At 50.4% G+C, this 26,676-nt stretch overlaps 1 protein-coding gene across 1 annotated transcript in view; it reads right to left on the bottom strand.

Annotated features, from left to right (window-relative positions):
• Positions 1-19,447: 19,447 nt before the first annotated feature.
• Positions 19,448-26,676, bottom strand: part of LOC119283472 — a 99,955-nt gene continuing 92,726 nt past the window's right edge. Inside the window, exons 2-9 of the mRNA XM_037563013.1 lie at positions 23,949-24,134; positions 23,599-23,691; positions 23,226-23,408; positions 23,022-23,124; positions 22,751-22,936; positions 21,356-22,479; positions 20,063-21,033; positions 19,448-19,813 (exon numbers count right to left, since the gene is read on the bottom strand). Of these exons, the coding sequence (XP_037418910.1) occupies positions 19,747-19,813; positions 20,063-21,033; positions 21,356-22,479; positions 22,751-22,936; positions 23,022-23,124; positions 23,226-23,408; positions 23,599-23,691; positions 23,949-24,134 (2,913 nt within the window). The 3' untranslated portion in view covers positions 19,448-19,746. The remainder of the gene's footprint in view (positions 19,814-20,062; positions 21,034-21,355; positions 22,480-22,750; positions 22,937-23,021; positions 23,125-23,225; positions 23,409-23,598; positions 23,692-23,948; positions 24,135-26,676) is intronic.

Here is a 26,676-nt window from a genome sequence, read left to right on the forward strand (position 1 = left end):
GAATCCTACTCCCAGAGGGAGTAGGACTCTCCTGGCGCGCCACACCTTGGCTGGCTAGCCTCCCCCCTCTAGTCCTTTATATACCGAGGCAGAGGCACCCCAGAAACACACAAGTTGATCCACGTGATCTATTCCTTAGCCGTGTGCGGTGCCCCCAGCCACCATATTCCTCGATAATACTGTAGCGGAGTTTAGGCGAAGCCCTGCTGCTGTAGTGCATCAAGATCGTCACCACACCGTCGTGCTGACGGAACTCTTCCCCGATACTTTGCTGGATCGGAGTCCGGGGATCGTCATCGAGCTGAACGTGTGCTCGAACTCGGAGGTGCCGTAGTTTCGGTACTTGATCGGTTGGATCGTGAAGATGTACGACTACTTCCTCTACGTTGCGTCAACGCTTCCGCAATCGGTCTGCGTGGGTACGTAGACTACACTCTCCCCTATCGTTGATATGCATCACATGATCTTGCATGTGCGTAGGAAATTTTTTGAAATTACTACGAAACCCAACAAAATAACCAAGGCCAGAAGACTCACCCGGATGACGGCCCGTGTCGCGAGGAACTCTTGGGTGTATCGCTGCAGCGAGGCGGCCTGAGCTTGAAGCCGGTTCCGGACTTCCTGGGCCGCCGTGTTCAGCTCGCTCGTCCCCCCGCTGGGAGTCCACTCGGACGTGCTGGCGCTGGCTGCCTCCAGGGCCTCCGCCGTCTGGCTAGCGACCGCTGCTCGGTGCGGTTCCGGCGCGGAGGCGCCACCCCCTGCTCGCCGGCGCAATGCCGGCTGCACCTCGATGTAACGCCCTCGATGCGGCTATATCTCCCACGTGTCGAAGCACGACTTAGAGGCATAACCGCATTGAAAGCAATGTCGCAAGTGAGGTAATCTTCACACAACCCATGTAATACATAAACGAAAGAGATACATAGTTGGCTTACAATCGCCACTTCACACAATTACATGAATAAAGCATTACATCATCCAGATACAATCAAGGTCCGACTACGGAACCAAAATAAAAGAAGAACCCCAAATGCGACACGGTCCCCGATCGACCCCAACTGGGCTCCACTACTGATCAACTAGAACGAAAACAACACAAAGGACAAGATCTTCATCGAGCTCCTCCGTGAGCTTGGTTGCGTCATCTGCACGGTTCAACGGCACCTGCAAGCTGATTTTGGAAGTAATCTGTGAGTCACGGGGACTCAGCAATCTCGCACCCTCGCGATCAAGACTATTTAAGCTTATGGGTAAGGTAAAGGTATGAGGTGGAGCTGCAGCAAGCGACTAGCATATATGGTGGCTAACATACGCAAAGAGAGCGAGAAGAGAAGGCAAAGCACGATCGATAAACTATGATCAAGAAGTGATCCTAGAACAACCTACGTCAAACATAACTCCAACACCGTGTTCACTTCCCGGACTCCACCGGAAAGAGACCATCATGGTTACACACGCAGTTGATTCCTTTTAATTAAGGTCAAGTTCAGGTTTTCTACAACCGGACATTAACAAATTCCCATCTGCCCATAACCGTGGGCACGACTTTCGAAAGTTCAAATCCTTGCAGGGGTGTCCCAACTTAGCCCATCACAAGCTCTCACGGTCAACGAAGGAATAGACCTCCTCCCGAGACATTCCGATCAGACTCGGTATCCCGGTACTACAAGACATCCTCGACAATGGTAAAACAAGTCCAGCAAAGCCACCCGATGTGCCGACATCCTAATGGGAGCTACACATATCTCGTTCTCAGGGCAACACCGGATAGGTCAAGCTACGAGTAAAACCAGCCCTCAAGTTTCCCCGAGGTGGCCCCGCAGGCTGCCCATTTTGGACCAACACTTAGACAAGCACTGGTCCGGGGGGGTTAAAATAAAGATGACCCTTGGGCTGGCCTAACCCAAGGGAAAAAAAGGCTAGGTGGCGAATGGTAAAACCAAGGTTGGGCCTTGCTGGAGGAGTTTTATTCAAAGCGAACTGTCAAGGGGTTCCCATTATAACCCAACCGCGTAAGGAACGCAAAATCCGGGAACATAACACCGATATGACGGAAACTAGGGCGGCAAGAGTGGAACAAAACACCAGGCATAAGGCCGAGCCTTCCACCCTTTACCAAGTATATAGATGCATTAATTAAAAAGATATATTGTGATATCCCAACAAAATATCCATGTTCCAAACATGGAACAAGCTGCAATCTTCACCTGCAACTAACAACGCTATCAGAGGGGCTGAGCAAAGCAGTAACATAGCCAAACAACGGTTTGCTAGGACAAGGTGGGTTAGAGGCTTGGTTCACAATATGGGAGGCATGATAAGCAAGTGGTAGGTATCGCAGCATAGGCATAGCAAAAGAGCGAGCAACTAGCAAGCAAAGATAGAAGTGATTTCAAGGGTATGATCATCTTGCCTGAAATCCCGCAAGGAAGAAGAACGAGTCCATGAAGAAGACAAACGGACGTAGATGAATGGGTCCTCACAAACACGACGTTACCGGAACCAACCCGAAGAAGCAACATCGGAAAGAAGCACACAACATAGTAAACAACCAACACATAAACATGGCATGATGCACAACCAAGTATGATGCATGTTCGGATTAAAGAGGCATGGCATGGCAAAGAGCACACACAATCCTACAAATTAAGTGGAGCTCAATATGCAACGAGTTGCATATTGACGGAACACCACATCAATTATTTAGTTCCCTCTTGGTTAGGTACTCAAAAATATTAAATGTTGGTTAACATGGCAAGAGGTGAGGCATAACAAAACTACACCATCTAAACAATTTAAATGGGGCCGGGTATAACAAATAAAGAATCTGGTAAATCCCCATATGCATTAGTAATATATTGCAACAACAATTTAAACATTTTAATTGTTGTTGTCATGATGCGGATGACATGAACAAGTTTATATAATTTTTATTAAAAATTTGACAAGAGCATTATGAAGCATTTGTCACCGTGGTGGAAAGGAAAGGGGTGCCACAGCAACGATAATGAAAACGGTACCACGGCAGCGTTCCGGTTCCGGTAACTCGATTGAGACACGGATGCAAAGGAGAAGGGTGCGGATGCGTGCAAAAGATGGCGGGGCGCTCCCGGATTCCGGGGGTCCCACGAGTTAGTGGCATGGAAATGAGTGAGAAAACGTACACGGTGCAGACAAAGGGTGCATCTCATCCCACATGCATTCATTCGTTCACGGGCGTCGTCTCGGGGTTATACCTTCGAGGTGAGACTTTTCGGAACGGATCAAGTTCATAGAGGGAAGTAGGCGTTCTAGCGACAGCGGTAGTGGAAGTAGTCATTCTCGCTTCGTAGATGTTCGGGGTCACGACACGGAACTTGATGTCCACGGGGTCTTCCACGATGGTCGTGGTACATGTTTTATAGACGTTCGTGGTCGCCGATAGTTGTAGATAGTCGTTGTTGGACTTGACGGATCCGATGACTTCGGGGTTCACCGTTGGACTTGACGAAACCCACGGCAACGGAGAGGTACGCGTCGGCGGTAGTGGAAGTAGAGGCTCACGACGTCTTGTCGAAAACCACGACGGCGGTAGTTGTACACAATCGATGGTAGTCGTTCATGTTCGTATTGGTACTTGGTGCCATTGTGTCTCGAGTACTTGATGGTTCCAGTCGGGACAGCAAAACGTAGTCGACCGTGACGATGTTTCGGTGCGGACCTTAGCGAACCAAAACAAGGCAGCACCATGGCGGGGAGGCGGCGTGCCCGTTTCGTTTGTCACAGGAAAACACGGCAGCAGCAGGAACGACAGCTCTGGTGTGGGGCTGCCCGGTTCTCGCCGGAGCCATGGCCAGAGGCGGGCGGCGCGGCTTCCTGAGGAGCCTAGGGCGGCCATGCTGGAGAGAGAGGCGTAGGCGGGAGGAGGCGCCCTCGTGTGTGGCCGCGGTGTCGAGCACGGGAGGAGGGCAAGGCCACGATGTGGCAGCGGGGAACTTGGCAGAGCCGGCCATCCATGGCTGAACCAAAAATGCACGGTGCGCAGGCAAAGGAATGAGAAAGCAGAGGGGAGGCTTCGTGCGGAGAAGAGTTGGCAGGGCGCGGTGCTCGCCGGAGTCGAGGCCGAAGGGGGCGGTTCGAGGGTGGTGATGCCATGGCCGAGAGGGAGAGATGGGTGTCGAGGGAGAGAAGTGAACGGCGCGTGGAGCTGTCCCTCCCTTTTCTGACTGCAGGTGCGGCGCAGGAGGAGGACTCGGCCGCGAGTCGACGAGCTCGACCAGCAGGGTCGGGCGGCGGCCATGGAGGTGGGGTGCAGCATAGCGGCAAGACGACGACGACTGCAGGGCGCCGGCGGCGGGCCGGATCGAGGAGGAAGGAGGCTCGAGGTGATGGCGATGGGGATCGGGCTGCTCTCTGTGAGTGCGAGAGAGAAGGTGAGAGGAGAGAGCGAGGGGGATCGAGGAGATGGCTCTGGCGGCAGTGAGGGAACGAGGGAAGGAGTTCGAGGGAGAGGGTAGCGAGGGGAGATGTTGGGCCTAGGGTTAGGGACTGTAGCGGGGCGCTGCTGGGCCTTGGAGGCCGCTAGGCCTAGGTGGGCCGCGGGGATGGCGCCTGCTTGGCAGGTTGCAGCTGGGCTGGGAGGCCCAGCCGGGCACTTCTCTCTCCCATCTCCTTCTCTTTACAAAAAAAACAAAGAAATAAAAGAAGGGAAAAGAGAGAAGAGAAGGTTAGAGGAAGAATTTGGGCACGGGGGTAATTTTTATGGACTCGGAAAAATGTGCACGGTCGGGGAAAATAGAAAAGGTCAAGTTTGAAAGATTAAATTCAAATTCCTTTGAATTTAATTCAAAAGGTTTGATCTGGGACAGGTTTATCAAAGTGCCCAAAATGTTGAGAATTTAGGTGGAGCTCCGAAAAATGATGAAAGAAATATAAGGCAAGGTTAGAGAGTCAACACTTGAAGAAGAAAAAGGCCAAGGGATTTAATATGCAAGTGTCTTAAGGTGAATTCCAAAACAATGGAATGGTTTTATATAGCTCCCTAAATATTGGGAGGATATATTATAAAAAGAATCACCATGTGAATTCCCTCGGTTTAAATGGATCAAAGATACATGCCATTTATTTAGTTGACTTGCAAAAGATTTATGAGATGATGGCATGATGACATGATGCAATGCAAAAATAAAAGGGCAGGCACAAAAGAAACACACGGAAAAACCCAGAACATATGGAACTATTCTCGAGCATCGGTCTTGGGGCGTCACACTCGAGGCCAGCCCTGCCTCCGGCTCGCCCCCGGACGGCTGCTCTGGCGCCGCAGCCGATTGGCCGCTTTGGCCCGCTCCAGTCGGCGCCGTCTGCGGCGCCCCTCCACGAAGATCACGTGGTCCTCCCTCCTCTCCATCACCGGCGGGCCTTGGTCGACCTCCTCCGGCGGGGGCACGGGAATGTCGGGGGCCACGGCGCGGAGGGGAACGACGAGCAGCGGAGGCTGGTTGTGCGAAGCCTCCGCCTTCGTCTCCGCGGCTGCCGCCTCCGCCCGGGCCTTGGCCGCCGCGTCGTCCTGCTCCTTCGTCGCCTAGGCGGTCCTTCGCTCCGCCGCCTCCCGCTCCTCCCGCGCCTCCCGTGCGTTCCGCTCCGTGGCCTCCCTAAGGTCGGCGCGGGGATCCATGCAACGGGAGCCTGAGGACCCTCCAGTCGGCCCGACTACGGAGCCGCCAGGACCTCGCTCAAGGGAAAGTGGCGCCCTGTCCGGCAAGCAAAGAAAGGCTTAGAAGAGCTTCGGTCGAAAAGGACAACAACAAAAAACTATATATAAAATATGCAAGACGTTCGACGACTTACGCCAAGATCGCCTGCGGTTGTTTCACCGCCTTGCAGAAGCGGGCCGCCTTCGCGGCCGCCTCATCCCGCTTGGTCACTGTCGTGGAAGCCTTGGATTTCTTCGGCCGGCTGCCGAAGAAGGTCGACGCGGCCCGGCGCTTCTGCGCGCCGCCACGGGCAGCCGGCGCGGCAGACGAGCCCGCGCCTTGATGATCAAGTGTCGGCTGGCGGTGCGGGGCGGCTTCGACCTCCTCGTCGTCCGGCCAGTCCTCGAAGCCGGCTCCGGGCCCCGCGCCTCCTGCCTCGTCGCCTTCCCCCATGATGGCGTCTTCCATGGCGGCCGCTCCCAGGTCCGGATTGTCGGCGTCGTCCACCTGCGGTCGGGGAGGAGCTGGCGCTCTACCCCCACGGCCCCGGCCATCGGCGGAAGAAGAGGGTTCTGCTAAGGGCAAATCAACTTATCAGAGGTCGGCTATCATGAGGCCGGCCACAAGAAGGAAGAAAAAGAAGAAAAACTTACGGCAGGCGGAGGGTTGGCGTGGGAATACGGCCCCTTGCCGTATCGCCAATCCTCGGCGAGCTTGCAGTTGGAGATGTAGTTCACCATGTAAGACACCTCTGCATGAGGCATCTCCCTGGTGCTCAGCCGGCACGGGTCGAAGCGGCCGCTCATCTGGCAAATCATGTGAGGCTGACCTTGGAGCGGAAGTACTCGGCGCTCCACGAAGGCGGCCACCAAGTTGGCTCCGGTCAGGCCCTCCGACTGGATCATCACCCGAAGCCGGGAGACGGCTGCGTTCCCGGCCTGAGACAGCGACCTGGCCCGGTAGCTCCACGAAGGTTGCCTCCCAGCTGGCGGGCCAGCTACGTAAGCCGGCAGGTTGACGTAGTCACCTTGCTGGGCGACGTTCTTCACGTAAAAGTAGGACTTCTGCCAGAGCTTCACCGACTGGATCAGCGGGATGGGCGGGAACGGATTGTTCTCGCCCGTCCGCCTCATGGCAATGAAGGCTCCGCAGGGGGCGGGCACGCCCGCGATGATGGTGCCGAGCTTGCTCTGGAAGAATTTCCCCCAGAGCTCGAGAGTGGGGAGAACCCCAAGAAAGCCCTCGCACAGGGTGACGAAAGCAGACAGCAGCATCACCGTGTTGGACGTGAGGTGATGCGGCTGGAGGTGGTAGAATTCGAGGAAGGCTCGAAGGAATCCGCTCGCCGGGAGGCCGAAGCCGCGCAGGCAGTGCGAGCGGAAGATCACCCGCTCGCCCTCCTCCGGCGCCGGCGAGATCTCCCTCTTCGGCGCCTGACGAATCCGCACGAAGTTCTCGCCCGGCAGGCGCCGCGTCCGGCGGAGGAACTCGACGTGGTCCTTGTGGACGTTGGAGCCATCCCACGAGCTCGACAGTGCCATGGGAGTGATGCGGCGGGGAGCAAGACGAAGCGACAACGGTGACACGCGCGACCCCGCTACGGCAGGACCAAAGGAACCGAGAGGCCCGACGGTGGAACGGCGCGGCAATGGGTTGCTGCGGCGGCGAAGAGAAGAAGAAGGAGGGCGAGAAGGGGTGGAGTGAGGGAGAGCGTGCGAGCCTCTGCCGCTCCCCCTCCTCCTCCTACTTATAGACCCGCGTGGCGGAGCCGAGGAGGCGTGGCGTGGGGGAACATGGGGATCAACTGCGCCCACTCCCCCACGTCCCGCGATTATTGTGCCCTGATGGCATAATAAAACCGCCACGGGAAGGCGAGCGGTCCATGTGGGCCGCAAAAGATCTACGCTCGGGCCGAGGCCTACGAGTGGCGGGCCCGGGCCTGCGGCGGCGTCCCGTCGCGCGCGTGCGTTGGCAGGATTTCCTTGCCATGTAGCCCGCGGAATGGCGCGCGGTCAGCTCGCAGGGCGACCCGCGTTCCCGCCTACGAGAAACGGGAAGACGGCGCGCACAAGCAAAGCCGGCCCCTCGAGATAGGAAGCTGACCTAGCTTCTCGTCCCTTTGTTAGCCTCGAAGCTCGATCAGCTTCGGGGACTACTGTCGGAGTCAATGACCATGGGTAGCCTAGCCGGCACCCCTGGCCCTTCTGAAAAAATTATGAGCCGATCCGGCCCTCAAGAATCCAAGATGCGGGGCCACCTTCCCCTTGCCGGCTGTCCCCCTGGCCGACTATCGGAAGGCGGCCCAACTTCAGCCCTCATGAAGAAGCCGCAGGAGGGCCGGCTCCGAGAAGCCGGCCGCGAGAAGGCCGACTCCTAGAGGCCGGCTCCCACAAAGCGGTCAAGATTGCACCCTCGAAGTCTGCGTCCTCATAACGGCAATGTGACGGGGCGTGGCTACAGTAAAGCCTGCCACCCCCGAATCCTGGAGCACGTCTGGCACAGTGCGCCGTACGGGTGGCCATGACCCGTCCGGCGCGGCACTGTTGCCACGTTGACCCTGATGTCATCGACGACGGGCTGCCAGTGCGGCCAACGGGCGGTGGGCCCCTTCGGGCAGAGAGACACCTGAAGGCGGCCAGGCCTCCCCCAGTCGGCCCAAGACAAAGCCGGCTCTCCATAGCCGGCTTGCCACCTCCCTCGAAGGAGACGCCCCATTAAGGAGACAAGACGCGGTGAGGCTACAGCGATCACCCGCCGGACGGCGGCACTGTAGCCACGCCCACCTCGGCGAAGCCCTCTTCACCAGGATTGAGCAACAGTAACCAGCCCCCGACCGGGCCCTGGACAGTGGGGCCTGCCTGTCGACCAAGGAGCCGGCAGCCGGCGGGACCCACCGGCCGGCGGGCCCCGGCAGCCGGCGCAGAAGCCGGCGAGTGTAGACACAGATGGCTGGGCCCCACGCCCAGCCGGATTACCATTGTACCCCGGGGGGTAGGCCTATATAAACCCCCCGGGACGCCCATGCAAAAGGGTTGATCCCTGCTAGTCTTAGACACCACATAGGGAGGAGAAGAGAGCGAGCTGTGCCCTTCTTCCTCCTCTCGCCGAACAGCTCAAGGAGCATCGTGTAGCTACTTGTTCATCTAGTGATCATGCGGAGACCCCGCAGAGCAGCAGTAGGGGTGTTATCTCCACGAAGAGCCCCAAAGCTGGGTAAGATTCGCCGGCGTGCATGTCTTCGCCTCATCCCGTTTCCAGGCACCGGCGACGTCTTACTGGCTCCCACAATGATAAGCCACCCGTTGGCATATGTCGCACCTACCACCCGACACAATCACTATCTTATCTGGAAGTTTAACTCCCACTTGATTTAAGTGATTGTAGCACCCAGACATTCTGAGCACATGCTCATTAGCTGAGCTATTCTCCTCCATCTTGTTGGCAAAAGAACTTGTCAGAGGTCTCACACCTCTCAACACGGGCATGAGCCTGAAAAAATCCCAATTTCAGCTCTTGGAACATATGTTCTATGGCGTTCAAAACGTCATTGGAATCCCGATTCTAAGTCGTAAAGTATGGTGCACTAAACTATCATGTAGTCATCAGGATGTGTCTGTCAGGTGTTCACAACATCCACAGACGACGTTGTAGGGGTTTGCACATCGAGCGGTGCATCAAAGACGTAAGCCTTCTGTGTAGCAGTGAGGACACTCCTTGGACTACGAACCTAGTCCGCATCATTGCTTATAATATCTTTCAACTTAATCTTTCTCTAGGAACGTATTGAAACAGGGAGCTACAACGTGAGCTATTTATCTACCACATATTTGCAAAGACAATTTAGACTATGTTCATGATAATTAAGTTCATCTAATCAAATTATTTAATGAATTCCCACTCAGATAGACATCCCTCTAGTCATCCAAGTGAAACATGATCCGAGTCAACTAGGCCGTGTCCGATCATCACGTGAGACGGACTAGTCAACATCAGTGAACATCTTCGTGTTGATCGTATCTTCTATACGACTCATGCTCGACCTTTCGGTCTTCCGTGTTCCGAGGCCATGTCTGTACATGCTAGGCTCGTCAAGTCAACCTAAGTGTATTGCGTGTGTAAATCTGGCTTACACCCGTTGTATTCGAACGTTAGAATCTATCACACCCGATCATCACGTGGTGCTTCGAAACAACGAACCTTCGCAACGGTGCACAGTTAGGGGGAACACTTTCTTGAAATTATTACGAGGGATCATCTTATTTAAGCTACCGTCGTTCTAAGCAAATAAGATGTAAAACATGATAAACATCACATGCAATCAAATAGTGACATGATATGGCCAATATCATTTTGCTCCTTTTGATCTCCATCTTCGGGGCTCCATGATCACCATTGTCATCGGCATGACACCATGATCTCCATCATCATGATATCCATCATCGTGTCTTCTTGAAGTTGTCTCGTCATCTATTACTTCTACTACTATGGCTAACGCTTTAGCAATAAAGTAAAGTAATTACATGATGTTTATGTTGACACGCAGGTCATAAATAAATTAAGACAACTCCTATGGCTCCTGCCGGTTGTCATACTCATCGACATGCAAGTCGTGATTCCTATTACAAGAACATGATCAATCTCATACATCACATATATCATTCATCACATCCTTTTGGCCATATCACATCACAAGGCATATGCTGCAAAAACAAGTTAGACGTCCTCTAATTGTTGTTGCAAGTTTTTACGTGGCTGCTATAGGTTTCTAGCAAGAACGTTTCTTACCTACGCGAAAACCACAACGTGATATGCCAATTTCTATTTACCCTTCATAAGGACCCTTTTCATCAAATCCGATCCAACTAAAGTGGGAAAGACAGACACCCGCTAGCCACCTTATGCAACTAGTGCATGTCAGTCGGTGGAACCAGTCTCACGTAAGAGTACGTGTAAGGTCGGTCCAGGCCGCTTCATCCCACGATGCCGCCGAATCAAGATAAGACTAGTAACGGCAAGTAAATTGACAATATCGACGCCCACAACTGCTTTGTGTTCTACTCGTGCATAGAAACTACGCATAAACCTGGCTCTGATACCACTGTTGGGGATCGTAGCAGAAATTTAAAATTTTCTACGCATCACCAAGATCAATCTATGGAGTAATCTAGCAATGAGGGGAAGGAGAGTGCATCTACATACCCTTGTAGATCGCTAAGCGGAAGCGTTCAAGTGAACGGGGTTGATGGAGTCGTACTTGCCGTGATCCAAATCACCGATGATCCTAGTGCCGAGCGGACGGCACCTCCGTGTTCAACACACGTACAACCCGGTGACGTCTCCTACGCCTTGATCCAGCAAGGGGAGAAGGAGAGGTTGGGGAAGACTCCATCCAGCAGTAGCACGACGGCGTGGTGGTGGTGGAGGAGCGCGGGACTCCAGTAGGGCTTCGCCAAGCACTACGAGAGACGAGGAGGGAGAGGGGTAGGGCTGTGCCAACAGGGGAGGAACTTCATATGTTGGGCTGCCCCTTTGCCTCCACTATATATATGGGGAGAGGGAGGGCTGCACCCCCACCTAGGGTTTCCTCCCTAGGGGTGGCGGCAGCCCTAGATCCCATCTAGGGTGGCGGCCACAAGGGGGAGAGGGGGAGGCGCACCTGAGGTGGGCCTTAGGGCCCATCTGCCCTAGGGTTTGCCCCCTTCCCCTCTTGGAGGCGCCTTGGGCCTTGGTGGGAGGCGCCCCAGCCCACCTAGGGGCTGTCCCTTCCCACTATTGGCCCATGTAGGCCTCCGGGGCTGGTGGCCCCACCTGGTGGACCTCGGACCCCTCCGGTGGTCCCGGTACACTACCGGTGATGCCCGGAACACTTCCGGTGGCCAAAACCATACTTCCTATATATTAATATTTACCTCCAGACCATTCCGGAACTCCTCGTGACGTCCGGGATCTCATCCGGGACTCCGAACAACATTCGGTAACCGCGTACATACTTTCCCTATAACCCTAGCGTCATCGAACCTTAAGTGTGTAGACCCTACGGGTTCGGGAGTCATGCAGACATGGCCGAGACAACTCTCCGGTCAATAACCAACAGCGGGATTTGGATACCCATGTTGGCTCCCACATGCTCCATGATGATCTCATCGAATGAACCACGATGTCAAGGATTTAATCAATCCCGTATACAATTCCCTTTGTCTAGCGGTACGATACTTGCCCGAGATTCGATCGTCGGTATCCCGATACCTTGTTCAATCTCGTTACCGGCAAGTCTCTTTACTCGTTCCGTAACACATCATCCCGTGATCAACTCCTTGCTCACATTGTGCATATTATGATGATGTCCTACCGAGTGGGCCCAGAGATACCTCTCCGTTTACACGGAGTGACAAATCCCAGTCTCGATTCGTGCCAACCCAACAGACACTTTCGGAGATACCTGTAGTGTGCCTTTATAGCCACCCAGTTACGTTGTGACGTTTGGCACACCCAAAGCACTCCTACGGTATCCGGGAGTTGCACAATCTCATGGTCTAAGGAAATGATACTTGACATTAGAAAATCTTTAGCATACGAACTACACGATCTTGTGCTAGGCTTAGGATTGGGTCTTGTCCATTACATCATTCTCCTAATGATGTGATCCTGTTATCAACGACATCCAATGCCCATGGTCAGGAAACCGTAACCATCTATTGATCAATGAGCTAGTCAACTAGAGGCTTACTAGGGACATGGTGTTGTCTATGTATCCACACATGTATCTGAGTTTCCTATCAATACAATTCTAGCATGGATAATAAAAGATTATCATGAACAAGGAAATATAATAATAACCAATTTATTATTTCCTCTAGGGCATATTTCCAACACTTAGCTTTCTTAGTATCTACTCCCTCCGTTCCAAAATATAAGTTTTTCTAGAGATTTCAACAAGTGACTACATACAGAGCAAAATGAGTGAACCTACACTCTAAAATATGTCTACATACATCCGTATGTTGTAGTCCATTTGAAATGTCTAAAAAGACTTATATTTAGGAACGGAGGGAGTAATGATGGAAGTCTCCCTCCGTTTTTTCTATGCTGTGCCGAACGCACATTGCTCTCCTTTTCCTCTGTTTTTGAATCCTTAGTTTTGCACCTCTATTCCTTTGTCATTCCTACGGCTTCTTCAATTCCTACGTTTACTATTCCTATGAACCGAATAAGGCCTAGGAGGTTAGGGATTGACTGCTTGATGATCATATGGAAGCAGGACAAGTGCGAGGAGATCACCTGTGGTTTTATCCCCCCCCCAAATTCTGGGATGTGCTTAGGAACATCATCTAGGAGGTGATGCAAAAACCCAAACAGAAGCTTGTGAGCACAGATGTTGAGCATAGTAAATTCGCGATGGTGACATCACCTTTACTTTCTTGAAAGACAAGAGACATCAAGTACACACCGCAAGAAGAAAACGAGCACAAGGTACAAGCAGCTCACCATCTCATCTCTGATTTTGAGAGTGGTGAATTGTGCAGATCTAGCTTTCGGCAGCTGCCACAAGGAGCAAATAGGAAGTCGAAAAGGAAGGGCACCCCTGCAAGGAATGAAGGCCTTTCTGGATCTCCAAAGTGTAATGTGCCAGTCCTTGCCACAAGGAGAAATCCAAAAGTGGTGTCATTTGTCGGTTAGGCGATGCAGACATGGGTGGGCGCAATTGCATCCATTGATAATCTTTTGATTGGTAGAAACCCTTGAGCTGTTCGGTGTTTCTCATCGGGCTATTGCATTAGCGCAACTTCATCAAACAGACGTGTATTGATGTGTCCATAGACATCAGGGGGGCGGCCATCCAACACAATGCATCAAACTAGAAATAAACATTGGTTGTGTTAAAAAAAATAGACATTGGTTTTCATTAATAGTTGGATTTTTTACATAGTAAAAATAAAAATGTAAAAGGATCCAGCCATAGTCTACTCTTAATCAGACGTGGGCATGTGTCCCACGTCCTACTCTTCATCGGATTCCACCTGGCCTTGGATGTCACCGATGAAGGTGAGGTCGATGATTGAGCCGAACGGTCCGGCCTCGTCATTGCTGCGGTCCGATGCGAATGCAGCGCTACCGATCCTGACATTGGTCGTGTCTGCCACAACTTGCGCCTCCTTCGCGATCTCGGCGAAGAGGCGGTTGCACTCTACCTCATTAATGTAGAGCTGCCACCGCTCACAGCGAAGGCGTTCGCATGGACTTGAGTGCCACCATTGCTCATCCATGGCCACGACGGTTTGACTGGAGGCCTGCTCGCCCTCGATCTGGCCCTCCGCCAGTTGGTGCTCTGAGAGGAGTTGTATGTTGTACCGGTGCTCCTCCTGTAGCACCCGAAACACGGAAAAAGGCGGGGCCTACTGCTGCTGGAAGCGGTTGTAGTGCGCCTCCGCTTGCTGCAGGGTGAACTCAGCCACCGGCTTGGGTGCCAGCTCCTCCTCTGTTGTCGCGTCCTCCTCCCCCGAGCTCTCATTCGAATATCTAGGGGGTTGTCTCGTTGAAATGTGGTTCGTGTGCCAGGCTTCCCAATTGTGCACCTCAGTCATGATTTCATGGCGGTGTCGGGCTTTTCCTCCACCACCCAAGGCGGGTCTCGGCTATTGTTTATGGCGGTTAAAGGAGGTAGTGTAGAATATGTGAATTGCACGATGTATTGCTCTCGTGCATAGGCACGTATATATGATGTACAACGGTGGGCCACAGACCTCAACTATACAAGGAACTAGGAGGCGGGCCCAATACACAATATGCACATAACACATATACTCAACACCCCCCCTGCAGTCAAAGCGGCACCCGGCTGACGCAAAGACTGGGCCAGAACTCCTCAAATAACGCCGTAGGCAAGCCCTTGATCATGATATCTACAAATTGTTGGAAAGTAGGAACGTGTAAAACACGAATATGGCCAAGGGCCACTTGTTCCCGAACAAAATGAATATCCAACTCAATATGCTTGGTCTGTCGATGATGTACCGGGTTAGCGAAGAGGTAGACCGCCGAGACGTTGTTGCAGTAGACCACTGTGGCACGGTCAACAGGGCAGGAGAGCTCCTGAAGCAGCTAGCGAAGCCACGAGCACTCGGCGACGGTGTTGGCCATCGCACAATAGACCGATAGAAAGCAGCATCCGAAGCACGAGAACCATTTGTGGCAGAAAGCTTGGCCTTCGTATCAACAGGCGTGGCGGTGGGCTTGCAGTTAAGCATGCCGGCGCGCTCCAGGAGCTCATGATCGTACTTCTGCTGATGAAGGAATAAGCCATCCGGACGGCGCACCACCTCGACACCGAGGAAGTAGTGCAAAGGACCCAAGTCCTTGATGGCGAACTCAGCGCGATGACGAGCCGTGAGTTGACTGAGGAGACCAGTCGTACATCCCGTCAGGATGATGTCGTCGACATAGAGTATCAAGTAGGCCGTGTCAGAACCCTGATGATAGAAGAAGAGTGAGGCGTCCGAGCGGGTAGAGCGGAACCCAAGCTGGTGGATAAATGCCGCGATGCGTTGGTATCAAGCGCGCGGGGCCTGCTTAAGTCCATACAAGGACCGCGAGAGTAGGCACACGTGGTCGGGAAGAGTCGGGTCAACAAACCCAGTGGGTTGCTGGCAGAAGACCTGCTCCTCGAGGTGACCATGGAGGAAGGCGTTGGAGATGTCCAACTAGTGCACCGGCCAAGCACGGAGACCGCAAGGTGAAGCACCGTGCTATCGTGCCAGGCTTGACTACCGGAGCAAAGGTGTCGGTGAAGTCGATACCAGCACGCTGGTGGAAGCCACGGACGACCCAATGCGCTTTATAGCGATCAAGGGTACCATCAGGATGGAGCTTGTGTTTGAAGACCCACTTCCCGGTAATCACGTTGGCGTGCCGGGACAGGGAACAAGGTGCCACGTCCAGTTGCGCAACAGGGCGTCAAACTCCTCTTGCATCACAGCCATCCAGAGCGGGTCACGAAGAGCGGCTCGTACAGAGGGCGACAACGGCGACGGCTCAGAGGTGGACGCCGCACGGACGTAGTCATCCGTGGCGTAGCGCGAGCTCGGGCGAAAAACACCTGTATGGGCGCGGGTGACCGGACCGAGCGCCGGGGACGCCGCGGGGGCAGCGGGCGCCAACGTCAGGGGCGCGGCTGTAGGAGGCGCCGCATGCGGGGGGCGCGCCTCAAAGCCAGGGGTGGGCCAAGAGAGGCGCGTGAGCGCCCTGGGAGCGGCGTCGAGAAGCCCGCGTCACCGGTGGCGGGAGGAACAGCCGGGGGTACCTGCTGAAACGGAAACACATGCTCATTAAAGTAAACGTGTCAGGAAGTGAACACACGGTGGGAGACGGGATCGTAGCACCAATATCCCTTGGAGTTGGAGGGGTAGCCGATGAAGATGCAAGTGACAGAACAAGGTGTGAGTTTGTGAGGGGCGGAGTCAGCAGTGCTAGGATAGCAAAGGCACCCGAAAATACGCAAGCCATCATAAGATGGGGGCGTACCGAAGAGAAGATGGTGAGGTGCATAGTTCCATCGTGTGCGGCAAGGGCGAAGGTTAAGGAGAAGTGAAGCAGTAGCGAGTGCGTCCGGCCAGAAATGAGGCGTCACATTAGCATGGAACATGAGTGTGCGAACGCAGTCGTTCAGAGTGCGAAGGACGCGTTCGGCTCGACCGTTCTACTGTGAAGCGACAGAAAGGTGCGAAAAGCGAGGTTGTCGAACTCTTTTCCATTGTCAGTCTGAAGAGCAAGGATGGGATGCCCAAACTGCATGCTGACATAGAAGTAAAAGGCCGTCAAAGTGGAGAGTGCATCCGACTTTTGTTGTAAAGAAAACGTCCACACATAGTGAGAATAATCATCAAGGATAACCAGATAATATAAATAGCCCGAATTACTAGGGACCGAAGAGGTCCACACATCGCTATGAATCAACTGAAAAGGAAAAGAAGCTATGGTGGTGGAGTTATTAAACGGGAGGCGAACATGTTTGCCGACACGACAGGCATGACAAGTGTGATCCTCTATCTTATTACAACAGAAACTGAAACTGCTAAGAATATGACGAAGTCTGACGGGGTTGTGATGACCCAAACGAGCGTGCCAGAGATCGACGCCGGCGGAGGGAGCAACGGTGCGATGGTGGAGGTGGACGGCGGATGCACCGGATAGAGCTCGTCGAGGCTGTCACAACGGTGAAGTACCATCCTGGTTTGAGCGTCCTTGACACAAAAATCAAGCTCGTCAAATTCAACAGTAATAGGATTTTCACGAGTTAAACAACGAACGGAAACGAGATTTTTAATAAGATGAGGTGACACAAGTATGTTAGACAAAGTAATAGGCATGGAACTAGAAGGAAAAGAGGTGTGCCCGACATGTGTGGTAGGTAGAGTGGAACCGTCGCCGGCAATGATACGGCGGTCGGTGGTGACAAGAGTGAAGGAGACAAGATTATCAGGATGAGCAAACATGTGAGCCGTAGCCCCGATGTCCATGTACCAATCCCCGCCTCCAGTGTAGTTGTTCGACGTAGGCACGGTGTGCAGCGCGGCGAGGAGCGCCGGATCCCAAGGCGCCGGCGGCAGGGCCGGCAAGAGTGGCGGCGGGGCCGCAGGGAGACCGTAGGCGCCGCTCAGCAGCGGTAGTGGGTATCCTCCGTACGGCTGTGGAGCCGCGTAGTACGCCTGATGCGCCGGCGGGCACGGCACGGGAAGGGTCGGTGCAGGATCCCGTGGAACCGACATGGTGTAGGCATGAACAACACTGGTCCACGGGTTGTAGCCGGATGCCAATGGAGGGGGCACCTGGAACTTCTTCTGCTGCTGTTGACGGGGCCGGCCGGCGCCCTGTGGCTGCTGCTGCTGACCGCCGCGGCGGCCCCCACCATGCCGGCCCCCGCGGCGCCGTTCGACGGGAGGGGCGGGCGGCCCATAGGGCAGTGGGAGCAGGCCCAACTGCTGGGTGTCCGGGTACGACGGTGGCGCCAGGAACGGCGCCGGGTGGCGCTGCGGCGGGGGCGCAGCCGGGACGGCTGGAGGCGCCGATGAGCCACCGCGGGTGGTGTCGGCGGCGAGGGCGGTGTGGATGGCCCGCGCCTTCACATGTTTCATCCACCGCTCCTCCAAGCGGAGGTACGCAACGAACTTGGCGAATGATAGGTTGGGGATGAGGCTAAGGTTCGCCTTGGCGTTGCCGAAGTCCTCGTTGAGTCCGGCTGTGAGCGTGCTGAGGAGGAGGTCATCATCGATCTTTGCGCCAATATCGTGGAGCTCATCGGCGAGAGTCTTTAGGCGGCGACAGTAGTCGTCGACGGAGGAGTTGTCCTGGTGACACCCAAAAAACTCTTGCTGCAAACAAATGCGAAGCTGGAGTTGGTTGTCGGTGAAGAGCCCGTTCAGCTTGGTCCACACGGCGCAGGCATCGTCACCGTCCGCCACGACCGTCTAGAAGAGGTCTGGCGAGATGGTGAGGAAGAACCAGCGGATGATCATGGTGTTGATGGTGGACCAGTCATAGAACTTGGGGACGAGGCTGGAGTCAACGGTGTCGTCCACGTGGTCGATGAGGTGATACTCTCGGAACACGAGGAAAAAATACGTCTTCCACGTGTAGTAGGAGGAGTCCATCTGTGAGAGACGAACCGGTACCCGCTCGAAGATGTTCAGGTTGCGAATGTCGTTAACGTCGGGAGGGTTGGCATCGGCGAACGGGTTGGAGTTGATGGACGCGGAGGAGGTGACGGACGACATGGCGGGAACGAGACGGCGCGGGTGACTCGGACGGCTGCAGTAGGCGGGTGTTGCGGTGAAAGATTAGAGGAAGGGGATGTCTACGACACGGAGCAGCGGCGGTGACACTGGGTAGCGGCGGGCGCAAGGTGGAGCGGCTTGGAGTCAACAAGCCGCGGGCGGCTGGGCGCTTCGGCGTGTTGGCGGCTAGCGATTGGGAGCTGGCGGGCGCGAGTGGCTAGCGGGCGGGCGACGCGGTGGCTTGGTAGCAATCGGGTAGCGGGCACTGTGGCTAGGTAGATCGCGGGCGGCGGCGAGCAATCGGGCAGCGGGCACGGGAAGCGATCGGGAGAAGCGAGCGCACTGGCTGGGTAGATGTCGAGCGGCGGCTAGCAGAGAAGTAGCTCAACCGGCGCGGGAAATCACACGGGCGGCAGCGGCGGCACATGAGGAAAAGCGCGGCGGCGGCAACAGAAGGCGAGAATTAAAACCTAAAAACTGATACCATGTAAAATATGTGAATTACACGATGTATTGCTCTCGTGCATAGTTGAGTACATGTGTAGCTACATATGCGAATTACACGATGTATTGCTCTCGTGCATAGTTAAGTAGTACATGTGTAGCAACAGTTGAGACATAGAGTTTCTGCTCTCGAGCTCACTCTGTCTTGATAATAGTAAAAATAAGAAAACAGAGTAAAATAAAAATTCTGTTTTTTCTTCAATCTTGCTAAATTTCAGCCAACGAAAGACTTGGTTATATTCATGAGCTTTCACATCAAAAGCCGTGCAAAAGAACATTTTCTTTTCTTACACGTTATCTCACCTAAGACTTGGTTAGTCTCGATCGACTGAGTCCTAACCACACCTTTTTTTCATAAACACCAGCGTGGCACATGAATGTCATTTCAGCTCAAAAAAATTGCACGGGGTTGAAACATTCATCTCTGTTTATGAAAAAAAATGGATTTTTTTACCTAATTTTTTTGCAATTTACTATTTGAAAGAACACTTTCACAGTTCATGGTAGCAGAAAGGCTCATAATTTTTGTCTCAAGAAAAACTCATAAATATGTTTATCTTTCTCCTGTTTTACCCATTTCTAATTTTGAGAAGGGAAAACTACAACTGTATAGTTAGTCCTTGCACCTAAAACCTTTCTTTGGTACCTTTACCTATAGACACGAAAGCTAGAAACGCAAGGTGTCGATATAACTTTACAAGGTAGATGTATACTATTAGGATGGTCATATTTGTGAACATCAACTGGGTTAACTCTTCTTTTCCTCTAGTTAAATGATGATCATTTGCATGCTACTGTAAGTCTCAGCGGGTCCTAGCATGGAGTGGTGGGAACTGCTCTTCATCTCCTATTCTGTAAAATCCTGACGACCTGAGACAGTGTCAAAGTTAACAGATTAACCATATTAAGGTAGTAGTACAGGGTCAATGGACTGAATGCAGTGAAGATAAATAAGCATGCGAAGTTGACCATTGAACAAAAACAAACCTAGTGTCATTTTATAATAAAATAAACCCAAATTACTATTTTGTGACATCATTCTTAGATGCTTGACCTCTAGCATATTTCAAGGCAAAAGATTACTCTAATATATTGATCTGTAAGATCCTTTGATGTTACCTGCTTTGGGTTGCACTGGCTCTATAGCTCTGTAACGCCAATGCAGAGGCGTCTGCACATGCCTTTGGCGAGGCCTTGTTTGACTTTGGTGAGGGAGATGTCAACGAGAAAGGCCCCAAAGAGCCAAACTCAATAATCCTATCTGGCTGTGTCTCCAAGGCTCCAGATTGAGAATATACTTTTGTGACAGGGACGGAGGGGTGACAAGTACTAGGTGCCAGAAGCATCCGTTGGTTATTCCAGCTGCTATCACGAGGAATGAAAACATTTGGCATTGGTTTAGTTCCATTTTCAACCAATTCTTCATTCAGGGCAACCTCCTTTGTCGAACCAGTTAGAATGGTCGCAACTTGGCCATTCGGTGCATGCTTTGTATCTCTCACAAAAGAATATGGGAGCCCACTGTGATTATCATACTTTTGTTTTGCAGGCAAGTTCTTTTTCGAGAAACCCCTTCCTCTTGTGCTGCTTTGAAGTTTTAATGGCTCAGAGGCTAGTCTTCGATTTGTCCCATACCCTTTAGGAGTGTTGCAGCTTTGATTTCTTGCCAAGTTATTGTTCATGTATGTGCACTCATCTGGAGTACCCTCAACTTCAGGTGACTGGTATTTTGCACTAACTGGTCGTGCACACTTCATGCCAGTATCATAATTTCGCTTCTGGAAGAAGGTTTTGTTCGAGCCGACATCCCCATAGGAGCTCCGTGTGTGCCTTGCTTCATAGTGAGGTTTGACAAATTCCTTTCGAGTATGACCACTGTGCTTTTCAGTCGTCTTCATACCTAAGAGAGTATATCCATTTAGACCATCGCCAATTCCCAATGACAGACTTATTTCCTTGGTCCCACTGTCTGGCGCTACTTGCTCCTGGCAAGGGACAAAACTTCGTTTGGGAATCGTGGCCTGGTTGCTTTTAATCTTCACTGGTTGATTGATCAGGATCTTCCCTTTCTCTCCGATAGATGTCATGTGCTGTAATACAGAAACAGAACTTGTAACTATCATATACACCAAATAACAATGAACGGACAGATATATTTCAGAGGAATGTAGCAATACATGTTTTCTAAAGTGAACAGACTTTCCCGCTTACCGAAACAATAAACTATATTCCCCTTTTTTAATCCTAAGAGGACAATAACAGAACGACCAGATAAAAACTAGATCTATGTAGGCAAAAGCCAGTACATATAGTAAACATAAAAATGCTTTGAGACAGTTTACTGAACACAGGAATGCCGTGGATCAATGCATGAGATATCCAAAAGTGAGAATTGAGGGTACCTGTTCCTACCTTTTCACGAATATATCCGACTGTTTCACGCATATTGGGTATAGCCTCTGATCTATGCCACCACGAAACAGAAATATCTGAATCAGCAATATAAGATGGCGATAATCCATTAGATGGGACATCTATTCCACAGGCATTCAACTGAAAGGGCATATCCCAGTTGTCCTCATCCTGTGATTGCTGTGAAACTTCAGTGCTATGAGAAGAAACTGGAGATAACTTCATTCCATTCGTTTCAGCATATGAAGGCGGCAATAGCCCAGGTAGCGCCGTATCAGTACTTAACAGGATGCCACGATTTAGAATGTCAAATAAATCCTTGTCAACCTTACCGTCAGAAGATGCTTCTTGGACAGACTGCGAAAATTCATCAAACAAGTATTCTAAGTTGTACTGAACTTGACGGAGGCATCTCAACTGTGATTCCAAATCCCCTGATAGATCCGACAAGTTCAACAATGACAGTGGATGGAGATGTTCTTCCACATGGAGTGAAGTTCCAATTAACTTTTCCATTTTTGTGGGACCAGGTTTTGGAAGTCCTAAATCACTGCCATGGATAGAGCTCAATATATTTGACGAATAGTGTGCATGATGCTGTGGCTGTATCAGTGATTTGTCACCCATATAGGCTTCAGCTGCATAGCGAGATTCCTGTCCATCCATCTCAGGGGCCACATAGTTTCTATTTTCGTGAAAAACATACGCATGGTCATTCGGTTCATGACGGACACAGTGGGATAATCTTGCACTCAGATCAGTACTTGGTGCAAACGAGTCATCTCCTGAAAAACATCCACCCTGCGTAGGCACGTTTATTCTGACACTTACTGCGTGCTCAGCTAATTTCTTTGAAACACGAGGACGACTTTTCTCTTCCTCCTTGTAAGAAATCTGCATGCATGACATGCCATCTAAGAGTTGATTGCTGGGACCAAGGAAGGGCTGACAATGAAATGCACCAACATGGTCAATATCTGACCTTACTCCATTTTCATTCCTCTCCAAGGTGTTTTTGAAAAATGCGAAAATATCATCAGGAATAAGTTCTGGTGGTAACATAAGAATTTGACCAAGCTTTCGAGCACCAAACGAGAAAGCAGTTCGAATACGATGGAAATTCGCTGCACAATAATAAAATGTCAAACAAGACTTGGCAATCCCTCGCCAGCAAAGAAATATAGAAAGAAAATACTCCATATAATAGACATCACTCAAATAAAACCCTACATATGTTCAGTATGAGATCATGCTGTTACGGATTTATGCACAACTTTATGTACACATCAGCACATCACAAGTATGATGCTAAAGGCAAACAATATATGTTCGTCAAAGTTTCGGAAGATAATTTAGAAAGGGACAATCAATTCATATATTTTGGTTAGTTCAAACCTCTGTTCACACTTCTGCCAAGATTGTTGCACTCCTTCAGTGGATCAATTATGTTTAGACATTTCACACGGAATTTGGAATAGCGTGCATCAGAATTTCTTGGAGGTGCAGATGCTTTTTGCACTGAGTTCTCAAGGAACTCTTTGTCAAACAGCAAGTCATCGCTAGGTACATTTAAACCTTCAACTGCAAGAGATACAAGTTTTAGGATTGAAACAAAATAGGAATCAGGTGATAACTCTGCCAAGAAATAGATTACAAGGTAACGCACCAATTAGGTTAGGCAAAGACGATAAAGCAACAGGGCCATTTAGACTTATGCAGTATTTGTCCCAGTCAAACTTGCTAAAATATTCCAGAAACCTATACAAAACCTATTAAATATAAGAAAAGATGGAGACAAAGTGTATCAGTTTTTGCATTGTCTAAAGATGTTTCCAAATGTCTGAGATAAGTCATTCCTGCCAGGACTTACCTCCAGGGGACCATGGAGAGATTTATGAAATAGATTAAAGACGTATAGGATAAGTGTCTCCAATGCATAAGTTGATATAAGACCATGATGAGCTCCTAGTAGGCGACTTTCATAATAACACCATCCCTTGATTAATATAATGCTCCGTTTAAATAGATGATTTTTCCCAACTTTGCGGTCAACCTGAAGAAGGAACACTCGTTTACTTTTCCAGGACTAGGCATAGTAATAACCAAATAAAAGAACACCTAGACTAGCACAGGAACATGTTGAGCATTCTATTCTACATATTCAGCAACTTCACTATAAAGACTGAAGCAGAACAGCAAGCGTAAATTGCATTGTTTTTCCAAAAAAAATCACAACACATTACCAGCTCAAGGAAGGAGACTGCGCAGATTCCTCCAGTTTGGTTGAATGAGATATCAACAATAATATTTCCAATAGTGCATTTAATGAGTCTGACCTGGATGGCGGAATATTTGAAAATTTAGAGGCAGCTACCATGTGCAAAACAGTAACAGACTAAAACTGCATCAGAAGGAAGAAACATGTATATGGTTGTTAAGCCTAACTTCCATGTGTACCAAGGATTTGTTAGAAGAGAAGAAATGTATGCTAAGGACAAAAAAGGTTTAGGAGTGCAATATCATAGTTTTCCCAGACTTCTGTCCAGAATGAAAGAACTATAAATGTGTATGAGGAGCAAACAGGATAGCACACCTCTGCATCAATGTGTTCCAAGTCCTTCACTTCAAATTCAGCATCACCATTCTCCTCCCCCGACCCAAGGATGTAGTAAACATCATCAATCAAAGTACTACCGCAAGATGTATTTCCAATTACAGTTAAATCAATGTCCCCATCGGGAAGATAAGTCTTCAATGGAACCGAACCAAACACAAACACCTAACCAGTCAAATAAAGAAGAAATGATGTCACATTAGAAAACTGCATCTGAAAAGTTATACCAGACAAAAATGTTAGGCGGAACTAGCATAATGCTCGTGTGTTGCCACAGAACCACAAAAATGATTGTTGTTCTATTGGATTAATATGGTATACCAACTACCAATGCACTTGCAGCACTGCAGAGAAAAACTCAAGCAAGCAGACAACACTGCACTTGCATAACTGCAGCAGACATGGGAGCACCATTACAAGATTTGAAGCACCATGGCCAGATTTTGAAATTTGAAAGTTATGACATTGGAAGTTGAGAGGAGTGGCGGTATCCAGAGGATGCGTGTCGGGAGGAGCGGGAACCGGAGAATGCATATCGGGGAGGAGCCGCGGCAGGGGAAAAAAATCAAAATCAATTTTGGTGGATTGACTGGCTGGTTAGTGTCCCGGTAAAAACAATTGTGTACTGTCATGTACTCCCTCTGTAAACTAATATGATAGCGTTTAGATCACTACTTTAGTGTTCTAAATGCTCTTATATTAGTTTACGGAGGGAGTACTAATAATGTACCTTCCCATTCAAAATAGACAGTTGTTTGCTGGTTTGACAGAGTTATGTGTAGAGGTAGGTGTGAGGTTCGAGGCTCCCCAGCTACATTATTTTTCTCTGTTTTGTTTATAAAAAAAATCAAGTCGGATGGGGTCTAGTGGTTCCTAGATGGGCAAGGGAGATTGGAATGGAGTGGGGGAGTGAACTTACCATCACTGCTTCCAACTCCAATTTATAAGAGTAGATATAGAAAGCATTGTTTCAACATATACAAGTTGTACTACAAGAACCATAATGTTGGCAGTAGGATTAACTGTTTGCTACCATTGGCCTTACAATAGGAAGTTCAAGGCTAATCAGAGGAACTGATCTAAATTCTTTGGTGGGAGGTGTGGGTATCTTCGGCTCGGATTTGAGTGCCTATTTATTTTCTTGTTAACTGATATAGTACCTAGTCCCCTCCTAGCTATTCCCATTTTCCATCTGAAATAACTCAGTATGTAGTCTCCACAATGGAATAACATCCCATTATGTCACAAAGTGAGTTGATCACATGATTCACAAAGTGACCCATCAACCAGTACAGGTAACTAAGACACACTCCAATTCTTACCTTCACACACAATTCGATCACAAAACTCAACAAGTGCAAGAATAGAGAACTGGTCTGTAGTAACACACTTACGGGAGGTAAGGAAGTATAGTATCTTGCAGTGTACGGGTCCTCATTTTGATTGTTTTACACACTTTTGGCATCACATAAAAAATAATGGACCACAAGAACAATGTCCCATCTCATGTACACGCATGTGACGATAATCCAAAAAGAACAGACATCATTACACCAATCTTTTTCGAGAAGCACCAAATGCTAGGAAACATTTATGACACGACTCCTACTGCAGAAGTAGTGCCTATAAGATATAACAGCCACACGCTTTGAAGCAATTCCAGCTATACAAGTACAAAGACATCACGTACACATTATAGTGATCAGCATAATACTAGCCACAAGGACCATTTTCCAGACCTACCATCTCTATGGCTACGGAGTAAAGAGCTTCCATGTAAATAAATGAGCCCGTGGGCACACGTCAAAGTACGATTCAAACAGTGGACCACGGAATGCTCGTCAGTAAATAAGGATGGACTTTGAGTTCATATTATAATGCAATCTAGGAACATACAGATCGCGACGGAGTTGAATGCAGGATGCTGGCAGGCAGCTGTCGGTGAATGACTATACTAAATCTCACTAGTGCTATGTCAAAATCCACTGCAAGCTGTGATGGAGACAGAGAACCACAACAAGATTCAACCACGGCAGCATTGATCAGTTGCCACACTGTTCGGTAACCACGTGGATGGGTCACCGTGTATGAAGTGTACGCATCATGGTCTGCATCCGCCTGCCAGTCAAGCATGCCATCACGGGCGGGGGCCAGAACCAAAACAAAAAGGCTTTAATCTTTTTGGCAAAATGCCAAAGTTTGTTTCCCTCTGAAAGAAAGCCTGTTGAGATGGTAAAAGTTGTAGTATTTCATAAAGCATACGGTGGCTTTTCCTTGGTTAAAAAGCGAAAACGCATAGATCAGAGCAGACAGAAAGCTTATTTCTGATTTCTAAACGGATGAAGTTGCTTTTGTGAGACCGTGACACGCAGAACAAATGGGCCGACTTGGTCCAACACAACTCTGTTAGTCAAATATAGTCCTAGTACAGTACATAACAGAAATCCTTGTGGATGCCAGCAGATAGTAAAACTAGTCACGGGATCGCAACGCCGCGCCGCCACCGATTAGTTTAGCTCCTGGTCCGTACGAAGCAATTAATCAAGGAATAATAATAATCCTACCCTAACCCGACGTCTTTGAAATGTAGTACTAGTACTAGTCCGGAGGAGAGAAAGCGACGGAAGCAAAGTAAACAAATCTAAAGGAAGAATAATGTAAGAGGCACGAGGATCCCCAGACGCCGCAGGATTACCCTAACCAGACA

The sequence above is a fragment of the Triticum dicoccoides genome, chromosome 4A (genome assembly GCF_002162155.2).
Source record: "Triticum dicoccoides isolate Atlit2015 ecotype Zavitan chromosome 4A, WEW_v2.0, whole genome shotgun sequence".
Lineage (NCBI taxonomy): Eukaryota > Viridiplantae > Streptophyta > Magnoliopsida > Poales > Poaceae > Triticum > Triticum dicoccoides.